Source organism: Amphibalanus amphitrite, unplaced genomic scaffold (genome assembly GCF_019059575.1).
Source record: "Amphibalanus amphitrite isolate SeventyFive unplaced genomic scaffold, NRLGWU_Aamphi_draft 000020F_arrow, whole genome shotgun sequence".
Taxonomy (NCBI): domain Eukaryota; kingdom Metazoa; phylum Arthropoda; class Thecostraca; order Balanomorpha; family Balanidae; genus Amphibalanus; species Amphibalanus amphitrite.
This window is the reverse complement of record NW_024881516.1, coordinates 767768-789288: the sequence shown is the minus strand read 5'-3', so window position 1 is coordinate 789288 and position 21521 is coordinate 767768. Positions and strand designations below refer to the sequence as shown.

At 45.7% G+C, this 21521-nt stretch overlaps 1 protein-coding gene and 1 long non-coding RNA gene across 6 annotated transcripts; both read left to right on the top strand.

Moving 5' to 3' along the window:
• The first annotated feature begins 4841 nt into the window (after positions 1 to 4841).
• LOC122390189 (oxidoreductase NAD-binding domain-containing protein 1-like) lies at positions 4842 to 20029 on the top strand. Of its 5 annotated transcripts, none has more exons than XM_043382928.1 (7): positions 4842 to 5062; positions 7078 to 7189; positions 17727 to 17894; positions 18258 to 18399; positions 18706 to 18948; positions 19137 to 19230; positions 19450 to 20029. In XM_043382928.1, the coding sequence occupies exons 2-7, from the start codon at positions 7134 to 7136 to the stop codon at positions 19614 to 19616; spliced, it is 870 nt and encodes a 289-aa protein (XP_043238863.1). In that variant the 5' UTR covers positions 4842 to 5062; positions 7078 to 7133; the 3' UTR covers positions 19617 to 20029. The 5 variants fall into 5 exon arrangements, with proteins under 5 accessions (XP_043238863.1, XP_043238871.1, XP_043238845.1 ...); XM_043382936.1 differs by having other exon boundaries at positions 4992 to 5062; positions 17727 to 17856; XM_043382910.1 differs by having other exon boundaries at positions 5004 to 5062; positions 19445 to 20029.
• Positions 9316 to 11728, top strand: LOC122390219. Its single transcript, XR_006258108.1, has 2 exons — positions 9316 to 9348; positions 9933 to 11728. It is a non-coding gene; the product is annotated as an uncharacterized LOC122390219 (long non-coding RNA).
• Positions 20030 to 21521: the final 1492 nt, after the last annotated feature.

The window sequence follows — 21521 nt, the reverse complement described above, 5'->3', positions numbered from 1 at the left end:
TCTACAGCAAAGCCTGGACGCAAGCCCCACTTGCTGTCGCGGCTCCGCTCAACGATCTTCAGCTGCTTCAGGCACTGGACGGGTACGAGGACGCGGAGGTCTCCAAGGCCGCGACAAACAAGCTCCTCGGCCACCTCTGGTACCTCTCGGAAGAGCTGGTAGCCCTGGCGTTCTTCGACGACCGGGTTTCATCAGAAACAAAGAAGAAGATGGTAGCGGCGATTGAGGAGAAGGACGGCAACGACACAGCCCAGAAGCGAGTGACCATTCCCGCTTCAGCGATCAGCGGCTGCAGCCTTGAGGACTTCGTGACCTCCAATACGTCCTCGTTCTTCTCCAAGATGTCCATCGACAAAGGATTCCTGGCGTTGGAACCGGCAGACTGGAAGAAGGATGAGGCGTACGGCAAGGCGTGCAAAGCGCTGGAGAAGCTGTCGGTCACCAATGACCACGCGGAACGAGGCGTCGCCCTGATTCAGGAGTATAACCGGCTCCTGACGAAGGACGAAAAACAACTCCAGTTCCTCGTCCAGGTCGTCGCGGACCATCGGCGCCAGTTCCCGGACACCAGGAAGGGAACGCTTGCACGGACCGGGCGACAGTGAGTGGCTAGCAAGTAGCAACCACATAACCCCCGCCAGGAGAGGAAAGCGGCTAATACTCCCACGAGAGCAACGTGGGAGTGGGACCCGGAGTGCTTGTGACTAGCGTTCGCTGAGTAAAATTTCAGAGTCGTTGAGCACCGGTTAAATATATTCCGATTTCAATGAAACTTTGCACAGCACGTTTCTGGGTCAAAAGGAACAAGAATCCGGGTTTGGAGCATAGACATTATTCGTTTGAAATTTCACCCCCATACAGAGGGCCACCCTAGTCATAGGTCATTGGTTGACCTTCCAGGCCAGGTCAATGACCCAAAAGTCGGGAAAATCGGACCTGCTAGAACTTCGTAAAGTGAAGCTTTTATGCTTTTTTTTAGAGGGGGGGGGGGCGCTGATAACAAATTTCATGTTGGTTTTGATCAAAGATGACGTCTTCATGCATTTGGGCCTGGTCGGGTCAGGTCAGGTCAGGTCAACCAGTAGGCGTCCTACCGTCTATCCAGTGTCAACCACCACTGAAAGCCTCGTAACATGTTACTAAGGCACTAAAACTACTTCGTAAATGTTCAAAAGGTCATTAAATTCGAAATCAGCTTCAAAAACTAGCCTGGAAACACGTGCTGTGTGCAGTGGAGAGCAAAGAATACAGTGGCGCCCCCACCAGCGGTGGCCGCCCCGGTAGCGGTTGCGCTTTATAATTTTTCGCTTCCGCAACTCGCAACTCCGCAACTTTTTTGGGCTCGGTAGCCGATCCGTAACTCCGCTACCCAGAGGGTAGTCCGCAAGTTGCGGAGTTGCGGAGTTGCGGACTTAAGTTGCGCAATGCCCAGCTCTGGTCTCCTCGATGCGCTGATTCCGAAAAGGTACCTCTTTGGGGTGGTATTTTGCACCGTTAATGAGTTAACGACCAATTAACATTTAACGGGAAACGGCGCGGTCTTTCGATTTGGCTGAAAATCGGTGTACAGGGCCTTCTCGGTGCGCTAATTCCGAAAATGTACCTCTTTGGGGTGGTATTTTGCACCGTTAACGAGTTAACGACCAATTAACATTTTAACGGGAAACGGCGGGGTCTTTTGATTTGACTAAAAATCAGTGTACAGGGCCTTCTCGATGCGCTGATTTCGAAAATGTGCCTCTTTGGGGTGGTATTTTGCATCGTTAACGAGTTAACGACCAATTAACATTTTAATGGGAAACAGCGGGGTCTTTCGATTTGGCTGAAATTCGGTGTACAGGGCCTTCTCGATGCGCTGATTCCGAAAATGTACCTCTTTGGGGTGGTATTTCGCACCGTTAACGAGTTAACGACCAATTAACATTTTAACGGGAAACGGCGGGGTCTTTCGATTTGGCTGAAAATCGGTATACAGGGCCTCCTCGATGCGCTGATTCCGAAAATGTACCTCTTTTGGGGTGGTATTTTGCACCGTTAACGAGTTAACGGCCAGTTAACATTTTAACGGGAAACAGCGGGGTCTTTCGATTTGGCTGAAAATCGGTGTACAGGGCCTTCTCGATGCACTGATTCCGAAAATGTACCTCTTTGGGGTGGTATTTCGCACCGTTAACGAGTTAACGACCAATTAACATTTTAACGGGAAACGGCGGGGTCTTTTGATCTGGCTAGAAATCAGTGTACAGGGCCTTCTCGATGCGCTGATTTCGAAAATGTGCCTCTTTGGGGTGGCATTTTGCATCGTTAACGAGTTAACGATCCGTTAACATTTCAGCAGCATATATCGATTACAGCAGCAAATTTTCGGGGTCTTTCGATTTGGCTTAAAATCGGTGTACAGGGTCTCCTCGATCGCTGATTCCGAAAATGTACCTCTTTGGGGTGGTATTTTGCACCGTTAACGAGTTAACGACCAATTAACATTTTAAGGGGAAACGGCGGGGTCTTTCGATTTGGCTAAAAATCAGTATACAGGGCCTCCTCGATGCGCTGATTCCGAAAATGTACCTCTTTGGGGTGGTATTTTGCACCGTTAACGAGTTAACGACCAAATAACATTTTAACGGGAAACGGCGGGGTCTTTTGATTTGGCTGAAAATCAGTATACAGGGCCTCCTCGATGTGCTGAGTTCGAAAATGTGCCTCTTTGGGGTGGTATTTTGCACCGTAAACGAGTTAACGACCAATTAACATTTTAACGGGAAACGGCGGGGTCTTTCGATTTGGCTGAAAATCGGTGTACAGGGCCTTCTCGATGCGCTGATTCCGCAAATGTACCTCTTTGGGGTGGTATTTTGCACCGTTAACGAGTTAACGACCAATTAACAATTTAACGGGAAACGGCGGGGTCTTTCGATTTGGCTGAAGCCTGAAAATCAGTATACAGGGCCTCGTCGATGTGCTGATTTCGAAAATGTGCCTCTTTGGGGTGATATTTTGCACCGTTAACGAGTTAACGATCCGTTAACATTTCAGCAGCATATATCGATTTCAGCATTCAAAATTTTAACAATATCGAAAATTCGAAAAGTCAGTTTGATAGCTACGTGTATTTGTAGTCCACTCATGCAAAGAAAATGGATCTAGCTTTAAAACTGAGCTCTTGAGAGCGTTTGCCGTAATTCATTATTTTGCATGAAAATCGGCCGACATGACGTCACTTTGACGTCATTTCCGGTCAAACTATGGTAGCTAGAACTTGAAATTTTGACACAAGGTGTCAAATTGATGCCTTTGAAGGTACCGCAGGTTTCGTGTTGATCCGTCAAACGGTTTAGAAGATATTGCTGAAAAACGGGAGGGGGGCTCTGCAGAGCCCCCCAGTCATGCGCGGGTTAACGAGTTAACGACCAATTAACAATTTAACGGTATAAAATAACGGTATAACGGAAAATCGGTATACAGGGCCTCCTCGATGCGCTGATTCCGAAAAGGTACCTCTTTGGGGTGGTATTATCAGGGTATCTAGAGCATCTGTTCATGAGTGTGTAAACCAAAAATGAGCCTGATCTGACTTGTAAGACGGCGGCCAGAGCCCAAAATGTGAACAAGCCAAAATGCTAATAATTTTTACTTTGACCTGACCTGTAACGTCATCGGTGACCTCGAGGTCAATAAAATTAGACCCCGCCGTTTCCCGTTAAAATGTTAATTGGTCGTTAACTCGTTAACGGATGGTAAATTTTCGGAATCAGCGCATCGAGGAGGCCCTGTAAACCGATTTTCAGCCAAATCGAAAGACCCCGCCGTTTCCCGTTAAAATGTTAATTGGCCGTTAACTCGTTAACGGTGCAAAATACCACCCCAAAGAGGTACATTTTCGGAATCAGCGCATCGAGGAGGCCCTGTATACTGATTTTCAGGCAAATCGAAAGACACCGCCGTTTCCCGTTAAAATGTTAATTGGTCGTTAACTCGTTAATGGTGCAAAATACCACCCCAAAGAGGTACATTTTCGGAATCAGCGCATCGAGGAGGCCCTGTATTCCGATTTTCAGCCAAATCGAAAGACCCCGAAAATTTGCTGCTGAAATCGATACATGCTGCGGAAATGTTAACGGATCGTTAACTCGTTAACGGTGCAAAATACCACCCCAAAGAGGCACATTTTCGAAATCAGCGCATCAAGGAGGCCCTGTATACCGGTTTTCAGCCAAATCGAAAGACCCCGCCGTTTCCCGTTAAAATGTTATTTGGTCGTTAACTCGTTAACGGTGCGAAATACCACCCTAAAGAGGCACATTTTCGTAATCAGCGCATCGAGGAGGCCCTGTATATTGATTTTCAGCCAAATCGAAAGACCCCGCCGTTTCCCGTTAAAATGTTAATTGGTCGTTAACTCGTTAACGGTGCTAAATACCACGCCAAAGAGGTACATTTTCGGAATCAGCGCATCAAGAAGGCCCTGTACACCGATTTTCAGCTAAATCGAAAGACCCCGCTGTTTCCCGTTAAAATGTTAACTGGCCGTTAACTCGTTAACGGTGCAAAATGCCACCCCAAATAGGTACATTTTCGGAATCAGCGCATCGAGGAGGCCCTGTATGCCGATTTTCAGCCAAATCGAAAGACCCCGCCGTTTCCCGTTAAAATGTTAAATGGCCGTTAACTCGTTAACGGTGCAAAATACCACCCCAAAGAGGTACATTTTCGGAATCAGCGCATCGAGGAGGCCCTGTATACCGATTTTCAGCCATATCGAAAGACCCCGAAATATGCTGCTGTGAGGCTGATATTCGTTGCTGCTGAATTGATAGACGTGCACCTCTGACCTTGTATTCAGTAGCAGTCGAATTACGCTTTTCCAAGTTGCCAAGCAGCCAAGTGGTATTATTTCGAAATGCTAGGTAACACGGGCGCAATCATTACGACTTGAAACAAAAGAACAGATATTTCTCATCTCCAGCTGGCGGCGAAGGCGCTACGCTTTCATCATGGGCTGTGTTGGCTGAGGCAAGATTATTACAGATAGGCTGAGGCTAGAATATGGGCACCTTGTAAGGTCGGTAAGGTTTGAATGCTGATTTTTGAAAAGTATAAGTTGAGCCAAGGCTAGTTGAGTTCACATTCCAACAAAAGACGCGTTTACATAGGGTTTGCTGCAAGATTATATCTCCGTCCGTGATGTCGCAAAAGCCAATTGCAATGATGCTTAACAATTTACAAAATGATCCCCTCTAAATATTTGAAGACCACTGCATCGACATTATCGCCAAATAAACGAGCTAGAGTGGAGCCTCGTCAAAAATGCTATGTAAATGCGACTTATGATGTGATGTAGTTATCAATGTTCTAGTGCTGATGAACAAATACGTTTGAATCGCTTAAAGGGACCCTCCCACCTTAACATTAGATTTGAGTTGAGATAGCCAAAATGGGGTCCATGGCTCACAATTACCGGTTTCGGCACTCACAACATCGAGAAATGCCTTAAATCGGAAATATTTAATTTCAAAATTGCAGCATTTTGATTCAGAGGGGCTAATGCATAGGAATACCCCTCTGAATGTGTGACGTCAGCGCAGATATCTAATGATTTTTAAATGTTTGACTAAAACGTTTGTAGCACGCGGTGGTATATGCTGCTATGCGCGCAACAAGTGCCGCACTTTCAGCTGCCAAACTATTGCTTCCAAATAAAGTCGCTAGGAACAGCGGAGATCCCAAAAAGTAAACAAAAGTAAAAGTAATATCTTGAAAACCGGTGAATATTTTTTGGTGAAATTTGGTAGATATTCGTTTTCGCTCTTTCTGAACCGAGTGACATCACTTTCATGCCAATTCATAAACTTTTTTGAAGGTGGGAGGGTCCCTTTAAAGAATACCAATACTGATGCTGCCATTATTTGTAAGTTATGCCTACCTTTTCATTTGAATTAATTTATAAAATCAAGTGTCATCTTTGGAACATTTATTTTAAACACATAACAGTATTTTTTTACTAATGTTCATTGTAAAACATGTTATGTGCATTACAATTTACATATTAAAACAAAATCCTAAGAATTGAAATTTCCAGAATTATTAAATTCATATTGAACTAGACATGCATGCACACAAGGTGGCTGAAGGAATGGAAAACAATTATATTTATATCTGTTTTAGTGCTTGTTAGAGGATCATTATTAATGTAAAAATCAAGTACTTCTTTGTTATCATGACCTCTCCTCCTTTCCAAAAATATGCTGAGCCAAAATTATATTTTTTAGCCCTAAAACAATATAATTTTGGCTCAGCATAGTTTTGGAAAGGAGGAAAGGTCATGATAACAAAGAGAACTAAGAAGTACTTGATTTTTAAATTATATTTATAGGTTGTATTAGAGCCGACTTGATAAAAGTAAATTCTTAACATGGGGTTCTGGACTGGAGTAGCAGTTTTGTTGTTTGTGCCGAGATTAGCACAATTCACAAATCAGGACCTTTTATGGCCCAATGATCAACCTAGGGAAAAAATGCTCCATTTCTTGAATCTTGATCCAATATCAGTGCATTACACAGGAATTTTGTGCATTAAAGCATGCCAAGAATGCAGCCACTGGCCCACCTATCCCCTGTCGTAGAGGCCAATGTAAGCCAATCAGCATGCAGTTGGCGTTTAACTATGCAACATGATTGGTCAATGCATTAAGCTCTTGCTGCAACCACTATTTAGCCTCTTCCAATGATGGAATATAGTTCTTCCTTTAGGCTAGTAATTTAAAAATTCCTTTTGTCAATATATTATTTTCTTTCCAGATCATTGTAAGCATAAAAATAATAAGATTGTAGCAAAAACTAACATAAAAAGTGGTATATTTATTTTAAAATGTGCTGCTTAGTGCTTTCCGCAGCCATGATACTCGGTTCTTCATTTCTTTTAAGTATGCTTGATAACAAATGTAATCAATGTTACAATATTTCAATATTAATACCCTTATACAATATGCTATGATAACAATAGTTAAGCTTATTCATAATTCAATGTTTGTTTTCAATTATCAATATTCTATGCTTACTAATATGTCTATTCTTGCAGGGCACTGAATGTAATTGCCAACAAGATTACTTTGCTAATAATTGCCAAGGTCCAATATGTATCACTCTGCTCTAAGAAGAATTACCTCAGTTTTAAGGTACAGCATTTTAAGGTATGTCACATTTTTTATTTTTGTCCTTATTCATGTAGAACATTGTAGAACATGATTTCCAGCACAGGCTGGACTTCGGTTCAATCTTTAAAGGGCCCTCCCACCTTAACATTAGATTTGAGTTGAGATAGCCAATATGGGGTCCCTGGCTCACAATTACCGGTTTCGGCACTCACAACATCGAGAAATGCCTTAAATCGGAAATATTGAATTTCAAAATTGCAGTATTTTGATTCAGAGGGGCTAATGCATGGGAATACCCCTCTGAATGTGTGACGTCAGCGCAGATATCTAACGATTTTTAAATGTTTGACTAAAACGTTTTGTAGCACGCGGTGGTATGCATGTTTTTTAATCCCACCCAGAAATGACAAACAAGCTCCCTGATTGCCCAGTTGCCGGCCAGTTGGACTTGAGCGGTCGCCATGGTGGTGTCGGGGACTCGGCCGGCCTCTTTAGGTGTTGAATTATGTGTTTCGTTGCGCTAGATATTGCCAATTTGCTTTGATATTTGATAAATGACGTTGGCTTTTTCTTTTTGTGACATTGCATACTAATACGACGATATTTTGGTGCCGATTATTATGCATTAAACATCTTGAGACAAATGTGGCGATTTCCACGCCCTTTTGCAGTGCCCCCCCTCACTTTGTGTAGTGAGTTAACAGGCTTGTAAGAACCAAGTGAACCATTTTTTAGTCAAGTGGTCATGATTTTCCCTATACATCTAATGGGTAATAGTCTTGTGCAAACTTATTAGGTACTGGAAGAAGCCTAGAATAGTTACGATTTTGGAGTACGCAAACTTGATATTAAAAAATCTCAGGTATTTTGGCTATAGAAAGTGAGAAGAAAAGTTCAATTTATCATTTTTTATTACAATTGCAATAACGATAATATCATGCTAATTGTACTGTCAGGTATTGATGATAGTCATGTCACGTCATGCCACTAACCACACAGACACAGTGACACGCATTGATCTTGCATTCATTGAAACACTTAGTTTTGAGTGTTTTGACTCAGTTTTGTTGTAATGTTACCTTTGTTTATGTTTTCAATAACTTGTTTTGGGCTTCTCATATTAATCATTTTTTTCTTGACGTACCAGGTTTAGTGTAAAACAAGTTTAAGCTGAAATATTTACATGTTCAGATTACATGAATGCATACATTTTATAAAAGCTATTTCAAAGTACTGTAGCCATGTGTAACATGCATATGTCTTAGTCAATGACTACTCAGCATGCTGTTTGGTGTTCAATGGTAACAGTTTGATTTGTTTTTGACATCAAATAAGATTTGGTTTGTGTTTCTGAGATTCCTATGTTATTTGTGGCAAATATTTTCCAAAAATCCTCCATCTAAATCTTCAACTGAATTCTAAAATGCCTGCATTTTCTACCAGAAACATTATCATTGATACCTCCTACAATATTTCATTTTGTCACTAGGTACCTGGACTGGTGAAAAGTGAAAACTGAAAATCATTCATGTCACCATTATCCCAAGACCTCCCCCTAAATGGAATTGATCTTGTTTCACAAATGAGTTGTACAATGTCTATCAGCTGATGTCTATTGTCTATCTCTTTTTCAGCACAGAAGATCCTCAGTCATAGTTAACAAAATGGAAAAAAATTAGCTGTGTTTTTAATATTCCAGTCGTGGCCATCAATTGCTCAGGGCCCTGTTCAAGTGTCTGCGGCCGCCGCGGCTCCCGCGGCCAAAAAGGCGGAGCTTAGCAGGCGGCCAATCAGGCGAGAGCAGCATTCTGGGTAATGCGTAGCTCTTCCTGCGGCTCCCGCGGTCGCTCGGGAGCGACCGCAGGGAAACTTCGACATAAACTGCGCGCGTGAGACAAAACATTGCGGATTTCGCTCTTTGTTTCGGTTGATTTTATTATGTTGTTAAGGAATAATTGGTTTAAAAAGATACTAATTGAAATAATAAAGCCATTATAAAGTAATTACGCACAAAATTTTGATCAGCATCTCCTTTCAAAACAACCGTGCCATTCTCGTCCCCGGCCGCAGCGGCCGCAGCCGCGAGGGTGTTCAACCTAACCGAAATTAGGCTCCGCCTCCCGGCCGCGGGAGCCGCGGCGGCCGCAGAGCACTTGAACAGGGCAGGAAAGCAGCCCAGAATCACTTCACAACAGGTATGTTGATGCATGTACATTGATATCAATGTCTGAATGCTGAATAATTGTTGAACAGGGAACACATTTAGATTTACCTAGCCTTTAAAAACCACAAATCCTACATTACTTACATCAACATTTTTCTATAGAGCTTATATTATCTACTTTCATCTGGCTAAGGCTTTTTAACATTATATTCCCTCTGTTAAACAAACAAAATATGATAGTGTAACAAGCTGATAATTATATATGCCTTGTCAGCTTGGCCAACATCTGCATCATGCCTATCACAAAATATGACTGCTTTCCTGACATTTGCATTTGTTCCACTCACCAATCGACCACTTCTACCATCTGCTCGCGCCTCGCTCTATGCACAGACATTGTCATAGGGTCTGTTCCAGTCGCACTTCCTAACACCTCTTAACTCCTCCAAGATTGCTTCCCTGTTCCAGTGGCAGCTTTCGCCCCTACAAAGACAAGAAGGGCCCTGCTCCAACCTCCTCTATCTTGCTCTTGGAGGAGTTTAGATGTGTTAGGAAGTGCGACTGGAACAGACCCATAGCAAAACAGTTTCATCTCTCTGTACTGTCTTTTTTCAGGTTTCCAAAGGATCATCATTCATCAGCACAGAAGGGGGGGAAAGAGAAGGCTGTTCAAATTCTGAAAAGCCAGAGCTGCAAAGGAGGTCAAAGATGCAGTGTAGTTGGCCCACTCAGTAGAGTTTCTCTAGTGGTTCTGATGTGGACTGGGGATTACACGCTGGATTGAAGTGGCCGGTCTGGAGCAGCTGTAATTCATCATTCGTGCTGACTGCGGACGAGTAAGAGCCCGCGTTGGCCCCGATCGGCGATCGCTGGCCAAAGCCCACCACCAGGTTGGTGATAGGCGTTGGTTGTGATATGTAGTGTCGCCTATGTGTGAAAAGGACAAGTTGATAACAAAACCTGTTGCGCCATGTTATTAACCCGCGCCCGGGTGGCCCTCAGCCAACTTGGTGGTGGTGGTGGGGGGGGGGGGGGAAGGAGGGGAGGCGTATTCGGCCACACCAGGTTATCTTGGAATGTAACAAAGCTGGAAAGACGCAGTAAAATCAATATATAGCTCGCTATTTTTCTTCAGAATCATACAGGTCATTTTCGATCAGGTCATCGCTAAGGTCACTGGAGGTCACCAAAAGTAAAATGATGACGAATTTTGGCTCCCGATTTTGACAACTTCAGAAATTGGTTCATAACTCGGGAACCAAAGAAGCTACAGCGCCGCGGAAAAGCGAATTCGATAGCTCTTTCGAAAATCTTTCAGATTCTCAGATTTGAGCTAAGGTCAACTAGTTTGAGCCTCCAAAGGGCAAAAACTGAACATTCGGCGTGCTTCGGAAATCGTCTTTTCTTTTAAAACTTTTGATACTAACCTTTTATTACGTTGATTTTACCGGCACTGCGTTTCTCTCGTTTTGTTGACCTAACAAGGTCAACTTAATAAATTTGACCTCAGGTCAAAGTTGCAGAAAATGCCATATTGCATGTCAGTCGATTCGTTACATTGAGATTGAGATTAACATCAGTAGCGGCGGAACACCTTCAATTGAGGGGGCATTGCCGAGTTTTGGTCCCATTCTTTCCATGCAACGCCCATAGGGCTAATGTTAAAATGCCAGAATCAAAGGGGGCACTGTGCCCCGGTGCCCTCCCCGTTCCGCCGCCTATGATTATGATGTTTTTAGCGCTCTGGCCACGTTCCATCTAAAATCAATGTACAAAAATAAACTGTTGGAGACGTTACATGACCTGAGATGACCTCAGGAGCATACGATATATCCCGATGTTTGAGTGTTTTTGTTTCAAAAGCAGAGCATTTCGAGTTCCTCATACTGACTGAAACTGGAGACGTCGCAAAGTTGACCTGACCCTAGGTCACCGATATCAAAATTAAAGATATGTATTCTGGATGTTGGTACTGATTCTCTCATGCAATAGCTCGAGTTTCAAACTTCTACGTCATGGTGACCTGACCTGACCTTAGGTGACATGGGGTTTGTTACATTTTTTTCACAAATGATGCGAATCGATGCATTATACATAAGCTATACTAAGTTTCGTGTCGTTTTATTTATGCAAGCACAAAATTGTCAGGTGCGGCCAAAAACGCCCCCACCCACCCCACCTGGGGGAACGTTAAAGCAGTGATATATTATTCGGTGTATTCCACGATGCATCGATCGGTGTACTTGATAATGCATTATTTATTGCTGCGTGTCTACGCTTTTGCTCTGTTCAGTGTGATCTGTGATAGGAAAACTACCGACATATCTCCACGCGCATGACTGAAAGAGCTGGCATGATCTACAATATTGCGTGTCTGTTTTTGTTTGGCATTTTATAAATACTGAGTCAGCTGTGATCGTTTGATGAGACACTGGGACAGCCGGTCTGTATGATCAGCGAACGGCAGGCGGCGGGGCGGTGGTCTGGTGGCTGCTGCATGGGACTGACACCAGCAGATTCAGAGCTGCGATACGCGGACGTTATGTTCACAATACCTTTGCAAAATAATATCTAATAGATATCATGTCCTCGAAAATGTTCTTCAATCAATATGATGTTACCTGCTGGCTTATTCCATGGGGGCCAAAACCGATCGTTTTATGCATGCCTTTTCGGGGCTTCGTTCTCCTCTAAATGCGTGTAGGTAGCAGTTTTATTCAAGGAACGATTGAAAGTGCCTCCGATTGGTTTTCAGCGTAGGTGGGATTTAATGTCCATGTGTAGTTAATGTCTAATGTTGGTAGGTACGTACTGATGAAAATGTATAAGCTTGCAGAGTAAAACAATAAAAAGAATTCACGGTGCAGTTTTTTATTTTCTGGATGAAATGCATGGACTTCAAAAGGATCTTCAAATGGTAATCCAGCTGCCCAGTAAAAAATACCATTAGAAATTTCCAAATGGTTCCAAATGGGAAAAACCATTTGACTTATTGAACACTTTTCCAAATGGTTCCAAAGAGGTTCCATTTGAAATGTGTCCAATTGGCCACCAATTGGTACCAATTGGAACCATTTCATGACCATTTGAAATGTGTCCAATTGGTACCAATTGGTGACCAATTGGATACATTTCAAATGGTCATGAAATGGTTCCAATTGGTACCAATTGGTGGCCAATTGGACACATTTCAAATGGAACCTCTTTGGAACCATTTGGAAAAGTGTTCAATAAGTCAAATGGTTTTTCCCATTTGGAACCATTTGGTAATTTCTAATGGTATTTTTTACTGGGATGGCCGTTGAATGTGAGGCAGTCGATAAGGAACGTCGAGGGAACGGTCATTGGGTAGGTATGTGAAAGGCAGCAGTAGAAAACAAGGAAGGGAGGCGTTTGGTGTGAGGTTTCAAATGCTCTATGCATAAGAAAAGTTCATTTGATTATATGACGCCGTCCTTTTTATCGCGATACGTGAGCAACGCATGAGACGCTCACTGTTCAGGCTTGTAGCGTTAGAGAATGGGCCGACAGGCTGAGAAGGGCTATTTCCGCGAAAGGATATTCTGGAATTTGAATTGAAAGGTATTTAGTTTTGAAAGCATCCGTACTTACACGATACTGACTCATTTAAAATTTCACTTTTTCCCCATTGCGATAACATAAGAAACCGAGACTGCGGTGTCCCCGTACGCAGGATTCTGGAGACTGTCTGGCGGATGTTAGTGGCTGAAAGCCTTAGTTCTTAAGTAAGTAGAAAACAATCATTTCTTTTGATACTTTGTGACACCTAATTCACTAGAAACAATCTGTACGGGCTTCCAAAAAATGTTATATTTAACACGTAAGATCCATTACAATATTTTAGCTGCCCTAACCTGTGAATATAACGTATGCGTCATTATTGAAAAAGTGCTAAAGCATAGTATTCTATGGGTGACAAATATTCTGCGTCTGTCAGCCAAAACTGGCCAATCAGAGGCTTTGTTTGTCATTTCTGGGTGGGATTAATAAACATGCCGGTGGTATATGCTGCTTTGCGCGCAACAAATGCCGCACTTTCAGCTGCCAAACTATTGCTTCCAAATAAAGTCGCTAGGAACAGCGGATATCCCAAAAAGTAAACAAAAGTAAAAGTCTAATATCTTGAAAACCGGTGAATATTTTTCGGTGAAATTTGGTAGATATTCGTTTTCGCTCTTTCTGAACCGAGCAACATCACTTTCATGCCAATTCATAAACTTTTTTGAAGGTGGGAGGGTCCCTTTAAGTTTCTCATAAATTCTCATAGAAGAGATGTATTGAATAGAGTTGGAGCCCATGCTAAGCCGATCTTGTGCAGGCCCCCACAGTCCCTACTGTCTGATCGCGCATTTGCGGGTATCTGGATAATTTGGACGCCAGAGTTTAGGGTGCACATGAAGACCGGACGTGGTTCCTTCTATTGCCTCGATTTCAACTGGCTGTGACTGCTTCTATCCTGGTGAGATGACCTGGGGGTGTGGACTCGGGCTTGGGCTCTCATTGCCAGGAATCCAATACTACACACACTGAGCTACGGGGACCTGGGTATACTTTTGCACACTTATAGTAGCCATGAACGCCCTGAACCTCCCCCCTCCCTACTTGTTCACTTTTGTATTCTTTGAGCTGCTTTTTGGCCACACAGGGATAGGTATGCAGAATTGCAAAGTGCAAATGTTCCCCTTCCCCTGGATCGTCGCTATTCCATGACTCGTGGTTCCAAGGGTTCTACTGCGCCTAATAGTGACAACCATTTGATTGGCGAGTAAAGGAGATAATTGACAGAAAAGGCAAATGCTGATAAAGAATTAATATAACGATTCATGCCTTTCAAAATGTTCAGTGTCTTTGCCTTGTCCCGGTTTGCTTACATAACCTGAGGCGGTCTGACAGACGGATGTGGTCCATCCTGTCATCTACAGCGAGATCTATTCAACTGCTGCTTCTCTGTTTTGCCGCTAGGTAGCGACTCAGGAGTCAGGCGTCGATGTTTGCCACATGCAGTACGAGTATGAATCAGTGTGTACTTTTTAAAATTGGTATGTGTAGTATTTTACCATATACAGAGCCAGAGGGGGGGGGGGGCTGTGAGCCAAAGACCTGCCAACACCTGGTCCTCCATAGACCACAACACTTAGACTGTTGCCCTTGAGAGGCGAGGCGAATGCTTTCAGCCCATCTCCTCTCCCGGCTCACCCGAAGCTAAATGAAACGATGCATGGGGTGTGCTATCCGACTGTCCACCACTGGCTGATCAGCCCGTAAGGCAAGCATACAGTGTGCTCAGCATTCCTGGAAGACGGAACTCGAACCGCCTCTCGACACTGCGAATTTGTCTCAACATCTGAAAGGATGCTGTCCGTGTATCTGAAGGGGGAAGGGGGATCAAGGCAAGGGTCTGCAGGGCATTTCAACCCGCGCCCGGGGGGCTATTTTTGCCCCCTCCAGACTTTTCGATATATCTCCAGAACCGCTGCGCCGATCGTCACCAAACTTTCAGTACCCTCCCGGGCATCAATTTTAGGTACACATTGTGATTTGTGACCAAAGCTTTTCCAAAGGCTGACGTCATGTTCTGCCGTTTTCGACAAAAAAAAAGTTCGCGGGAAGAGCTGTGAGGCCTATAGTTTTGAAGATACAGAAAAATGTTTAAGAAAAAGTGTAGAATTACCAGAGCTACTAAGCTGCTATCTCGAAATTTTGAAATTTTCGAATTTTGACTCCAAAAAATCCAAAAAGTAACAGCCAAAAAATCCAAAAAGTTTTTCGAGTTTCGAAAAAAACGGAATATATGTCATGTGATAGCCCCTAATGACTTCTATTCACATACCCAATTTTAGATCGATACCTATTTTTGGCCAAGTCATAGCGAAAAAAAAAACTGTTCAAAATTGATGTCAAATTTTCCAACTCAATTTTTAGCAATTCTAGACCACGTAACGAAAAACGAAGACCACTTTTAGACTCGCCGTGACGAGCTGCATCGAATGAATACCCATTTTATGCAAAAATATCAACTTTGAAATTTGACCTTTTTTGACCTGACATATTGACCTGACCTCCACCAGGAAGTGACCTAAACCGCTCCTGATGGCCTTATAACGAACAACATTGAGTTGGAAATGAAAAGTTGGCCATAAATCATGCATCGCACAGCCCTAGTAAAATTGGGTTCATGTGCTGACCCAGGCTTTAACCCGCGTCCCGTTGGGGTCTGCCGAGCTGAGCAACGCGCCCTGCTGGGGGGCCGGGGGGGGGGGCAATTTGCCCCCCCTCCCCTAAGATCTCGAGAACCACGCAACATATCGACAAGCGGCAAACGGTGTTGGATATCCCCATCAGGGAACTACCTTGTGACCCAATTGCATTGACCTAGGTCAAACCGGTGACGTCACAGGTCAGGTCAAAGGTCGAATTTTCACCGTTTACAGGTATTTCAAGAAATGCGTTATAAAATCGAGTAAAATGCATTTCATTGAAAATCATCGATGGGGAAATGTTCGTCAAACACATATTTTGCTATTTGAGGTCACTGATACCAGGTCAGGTCACAGAGGTCAGGTCACTGAGGGTCGCAATATGAAAATATCATGTGATGCATGTTTTATGGTCCATTTTATATGCCAAATACGATTATGTGGGTCAGGCAGTCTTTGGGGTCAGTTTAGATTATGTTCTGGTGAAGGTTAGGTCAAGGTCAGTTCAAGGTCAGGTCAAATTAGGTCAAATTTCAAAGTTGATATTTTTGCATAAATGGGTATCGATTTGATGCAGCTCGTCACGGGGAGTTCAATGATGGTCTTTGTTTTGCGCTACGTGGTCTAGCATTGCTAAAAAAAATTGAGTTCAAAAATTTGACATCATCAATTTTGAACAGTTTTTCGCTATAACTTGGCCAAAAAAGGAGGTATCGATTTGAAATTTGGTATGTATATAGAACAGCGCAGGGACTATCACATATATCCCTGTTTTCCGAAATTCGGAAAAAATTAGGGAATTGTTTTGCGTTTTTCTAAAAAACAACATTTTTTGAATTTTTAGGGGTAAAAAAAAACAAAATTTTGAAAATCCGAGATAGCAGTTTTGTAGCGCCGCCATTTGTCTACATAACCATATAAAGAACTTTGAAATTGCTTGGTAACTGTAGATTTTGTGAGCTTTTCAAGATTTCATGTTTTTTTTTTTGCTCATTTTTGCTCGAACATGACCTCAGTTTGACCTCAATAACTCCTGACCTAAGGTGACCTAAGACTTGAAATTTTGTGTGAAGGTGTCAAATTGATGCCCGGGAAGGTACTGAAAATTTGGCGGCGCTGCGCGCCGCCGTTTTCTTGCTATTCAGAAAAAACACAGGGGGAGGGGGGGAAATTGCCCCCCAGCGGGGCGAGGGTTAACCTACAGGGTGACCTAATGACCTGACCTAGTGTTATCAGTGGCCTCTAATAGCAACATATGCACTAGGCAACTGACGCCCTATCGCTGATTTTCGATAAAATGCGTTTTACTCGATGTTATAGCGCATTCCCTAGAAGACCCGTGAACGGCAAAACATTTTATCTTTGACCTGACCTGTGACGTCATCGGTGACCCCGAGGTCAATGAAATTTGATTTCTCTCGACAAATTTGACAGTGCTTTCGAACGCCATTTGAATTTTGTGAATCCGTCCAGTAGTTTCGGAGATACGAGGGGGGGGGGGCAAAAAATACCCCCCCCCCCCACCAGGTCGCGCGATAAACAGGCCCCACCAGGGCGCGGGTTAATGATGCACAGTAATGTATATAGGACTCTTACTTCTACCACTATTCTTGTCCCTACTCTAACCCCTACTACGAAAAAATGCACATGTAAAGATATCGTCTTTAATTAATATGTCTCGTATTAATAATCGGTATACATCGTCTCTCCGAAAAGGGGGCAGGCCAAAAGTTCGTCATATGCTTGTAAGTCAGCTTAGAATTGAAGACCACTTGACTATAGACCGACCATGACAAAGTGCGGGTGCTCGCTGCGGGTGCCCAAAGCTCATGTTATCTCTTTCTTTACTTGCCATTACATGAAAAACTTTCAGGGTTGCACAACAGGGTGGCATTGGAAAACAGCGAGCTAGCCTTAAACGGGCCGCCAGCGGTAAAAGTACCGTAGCTGCGATGTCGCCGATTATGATAAGCATCCCTGTGCCAGTACCGTGTGAATTTCGGGTAGATCTAACGGTGGGCCGTCAGTACTGACGCTAAAGGACCCTGACTGGACGGAGTCGGACCCGCTGTGCTTACCCTGTGCCGTGAGTGGTATGGTAGCCGATAACCCGTGTGCTCCCTATGTGCAAGGCCGCGCTGTGTGATGTCTGACCCGAGTACAGGCTGTGACGGTGTGTACCTCCATTCAGGAGGATGTCGTCTTCGCGGAAAGAGCACCTGGACGTGACGGCCGGCCAGTTCCGACACGACCTGGTCAGCGGCGCGGAGGTCGTCGACAAGAGGCTCATCTCGCCGACCGTCTACGGCCTGACGCTCAAGGTTGAAGACCCGAATTTCGGATTTCATGCCGGCCAGTGGCAAGTGGCTTTGTTGCTGGGCGTCAATATGACATGCTCGCTTAGCAAACAAAGTTTGGTGTGCACTAAGGCGACGAGTAAGACTCGTGCAGGCAATATAATGCAGATGTTAAGTACTGACGCGAAATTAAGAAGTGCGTGTTCCATCAAATGTTCATTTGAAAATATTATTAGTGCATTTACGAATTCACATAAAGCAACTATGGTTACATATGCAATATGCATATTATTTAAAACACTCGAAATGAGAAAAGATGCATTGCATCATGCATGTAATCAAACCGGTAGGTAATACTGCATTAGTTCGTGTCAGACCAGCATCAAATGGCAACACCAAACAGCTGCTAATGTCGTGTTGTGCAGGGTGGATTTCTGCATCCCCGGCACGAATCTGGTGGGCGGCTACAGCATGTGTTCGGCCCCTGACCAGCTGCGAATGGAGGGGACCCTGGAGCTGGCCGTCAAACGCTCCTCGTGGCCGCCGGCCGTCTGGATCCACCAGCAGGTCAGTACATGAGCCGGGCAATGTACCGGCACATCAGTCTCGTTCGTCAGTTTCCCACCATGCGAGCGCTAAGGCTACCACGAACACCTTATCCATTAGTTCGCTTTTCTTTGTTGCGTATTATGTTTTACTAAATCGTGGAAATTGTCCATCGTAATTTCTTATAGATCACCTTCGAATAATAATCCCAAATCAGTTATATATTCTGTAATGATGCGTCTGTCTCGGCGCTCAGAATCGGCACCATATTAACATTTACTTTTTTCGTCCCTCATTGACGACCTGTACCGTGTTGGCTGTTCGCAGTGCCGGGTGGGCAGTCGGGTGACCCTGAAGGCCGGCGGGAACTTCTTCTTCCACCCGGCGCCCCAGGATCCGGCCCGGCCGCTGCTGCTGGTGGCCGGGGGCGTCGGTATTAACCCGCTGGTGTCGATCCTGCGCCACTGCCGCCACCTGCGCGCCGAGTCTCGCCGCACCGGCGCCGGATACGTGCCGCGGCCGGTGGAGCTGCTCTACAGCGCGCGCAGCCGCCACGAGCTCATCTTCCGGGTGGGTGGTGGGTGGGAGGGCGCAGAAACTGACACAGGTGCGCGAGCTTGCTGTATAGTTACAAAACGAGAACATAGCTTTGACTTTAACACCGCTACATATGTTTTATGTGTAACTGAGATAAAGGAATGCAGCAATGTAAGAATATAATTAGTTTCTTTACATCAAATGACTCTGCTCTTCGACAGGACACCATAGCGAGGATGGCCGACGAGGGTTTGGTAACGGCCAACCTATTCGTCACGGGAAATGGCGTGCCTGTTGATGATACCTCCTGCCATAGTGAGTACTCACTCTCAAGGGTATTTGACAGTTTGTTGATAATTCTCATAAACAACGCTGTATCTACTCTTATTTTACCAATTAAAGGTGCGGATTTTCGACGAAAGGCGTACATGACCTGATGATCTCCAGACCTGAACTCGAACCAGTGACCTGAACTCTAACCAGAACCACTTCCCTCTGACCGCCCCCCCCCCCCGCCCCCGTCCGTCTGGGCAGACCGGCGCGTGTCCAGCTCGGACGTGGAGTCGGCCGTGGCCCGGCTGGGCGGCGCCCCGCTCTGTTACCTGTGCGGGCCCAGCGCCATGGTGGAGGCCGTCGAGGGGTGTCTGCTCGGCCGGCTCCGGCTGAACACTGCCGACGTCCGGTTCGAGCGCTGGTGGTGAGCCCCCGGTCAGTCCGCCGGGGCGCCAACCCCGCACGGTCAGTCCGCCGGGGCGCCAACCCCGCACGGTCAGTCCGCCGGGGCGCCAACCCCACACGGTCGGTCCGCCGGGGCGCCAACCCCGCACGGTCAGTCCGCCGGGGCGCCAACCCCGCACGGTCAGTCCGCCCGGGGTGCCCACTCTGCGGCACTCGGTGGCCGGGGGGGGGGGGGGGTGATGGTGATGTGGGGCGCTGCTCCGCTGTGCAATGCAACGAGTCAAGTGATGTGAGACTTCTTTGAATGATAGAATGTAGATTGTTAAATGTGTATTGAAGGCACGGCATAGCTGTTGTTTGTATGAGTTTTTTTTTAGGTTGACGGTATAGCTTATGTATCATTCACAACGATTTAATAAAAGGAAAGCAAACAGAAGTTATCACCTATTTTTCTTCTTTCGGGGTTAGTTCATCATTTTTAAAAAGGTCCTTGTTTTTCCTGATAACGACTTGTGGAGTTAGCACCATTCACTGTATAATTGTGACTGGTGAACAACCGAATATGACATCGTAGTTCCACCACAAGACCGCTAAATTACGTCCACCTCCAAATGGAGCTTCTGTTCCTAAATGCGCTCGTGGAAAGTCAAAACACGTCCCGTCCAGACCATGAGTAGGTATGCTATCTGGGCACATCTAACCGGTCGGGCGCTGCTCGGGGCCGAAGGAGGCAGTTCATCCCCCGCGTCACTGTTGGGGAGATCGGAGCCCGATAGAGGCGCCCTGCAGGCTCACTGGGGCCCGGGCCGAGATAGCGACACCTGAACGTGTGAGGGCTTATGGGAGAACTCCAACGAGAACAGACTGAATATGGGAAAGTGGTAAACATATGGAGGTGTAGGCGGAAGGTGCATGTGTTGTTTAGAGAACAGATATTTTGAGTTTGGCTTCTCCGCAATACTTGGTTCCCAAAATCGTTGCGTCTTTCCCCACCGAATAATCACTTTGACTTTATTTACAGAGCACTCGTGCGCTGCCATTGTCGGCGCCTTTGATTTCGGTGGCCCGGCAATGTTGTATATTCCCGAGAGTGCAAGCGGAGCACGTTTGGTCGGGGGTGCGGCGTCACCATAGCGATTGGCGCTGCTATCACTGCGCGGCCGGTAAATAAATGGAGCGGCGCTGTTTTCGGCGCGCTCCGCCCCTTTTGTTATGACTCTGTGGGGACAGACTGGCGGCGGCTGGCGCTCCATCAGTGATAGATGCGCGCCGTTGTTTCTGTTAATCGGCTAATCTGGGCACAACATTAATCACGGCGACAATAACAAGGTGTCGCAGGCGGCGGGCGACGTCGGCGGCGGCACGACGGCCCGTCCGGCCGCCCGCCGGTCCCAGGTGGATGGAGCGCGCCGGCCGCCGGCCGCCGGCCGCGCCCGCTGCCGCTTCCGACCGGCGCCGCCAGCCAAACAGAGTCGGCCGGCCCGCTCCAAACACTGTCGGTGGCCCCAAACATCGCCCCGGGCCGCCGCCGGGCGGCGCCTTCACACGGCAGAAAAATCGGCCGAAACTGCCGACCGGATGGAGAGAGGGTCCTGTTCGGCGGTCCGCTCCCAAGAGCCTCGCAAAATAATCCGCCGTATACCCGTAATATACTCAGAAATGCACACGCAATTAGCCTCTGTTTGTGTAACCTGCTGAGTGCTGCGCGATAGACTCTCGACATTGAAACGCTTCTGATCGTCGTATCAGCAAGTTTCCGTCGATTTTTCACTGGCCAGCGGCACTTCAAACCGGCGCCGCGGCCGCCGTCTGTAAACTGTGGGTTGTCGTTTAAACTCGCGGCGGCGATACTCGGCCGATATATTCGTTGTGCGGTCATTCGGCGGCAGCGAGGGAGTGGGCGCTCTCGGGCGCTGACTCAGCTGCAT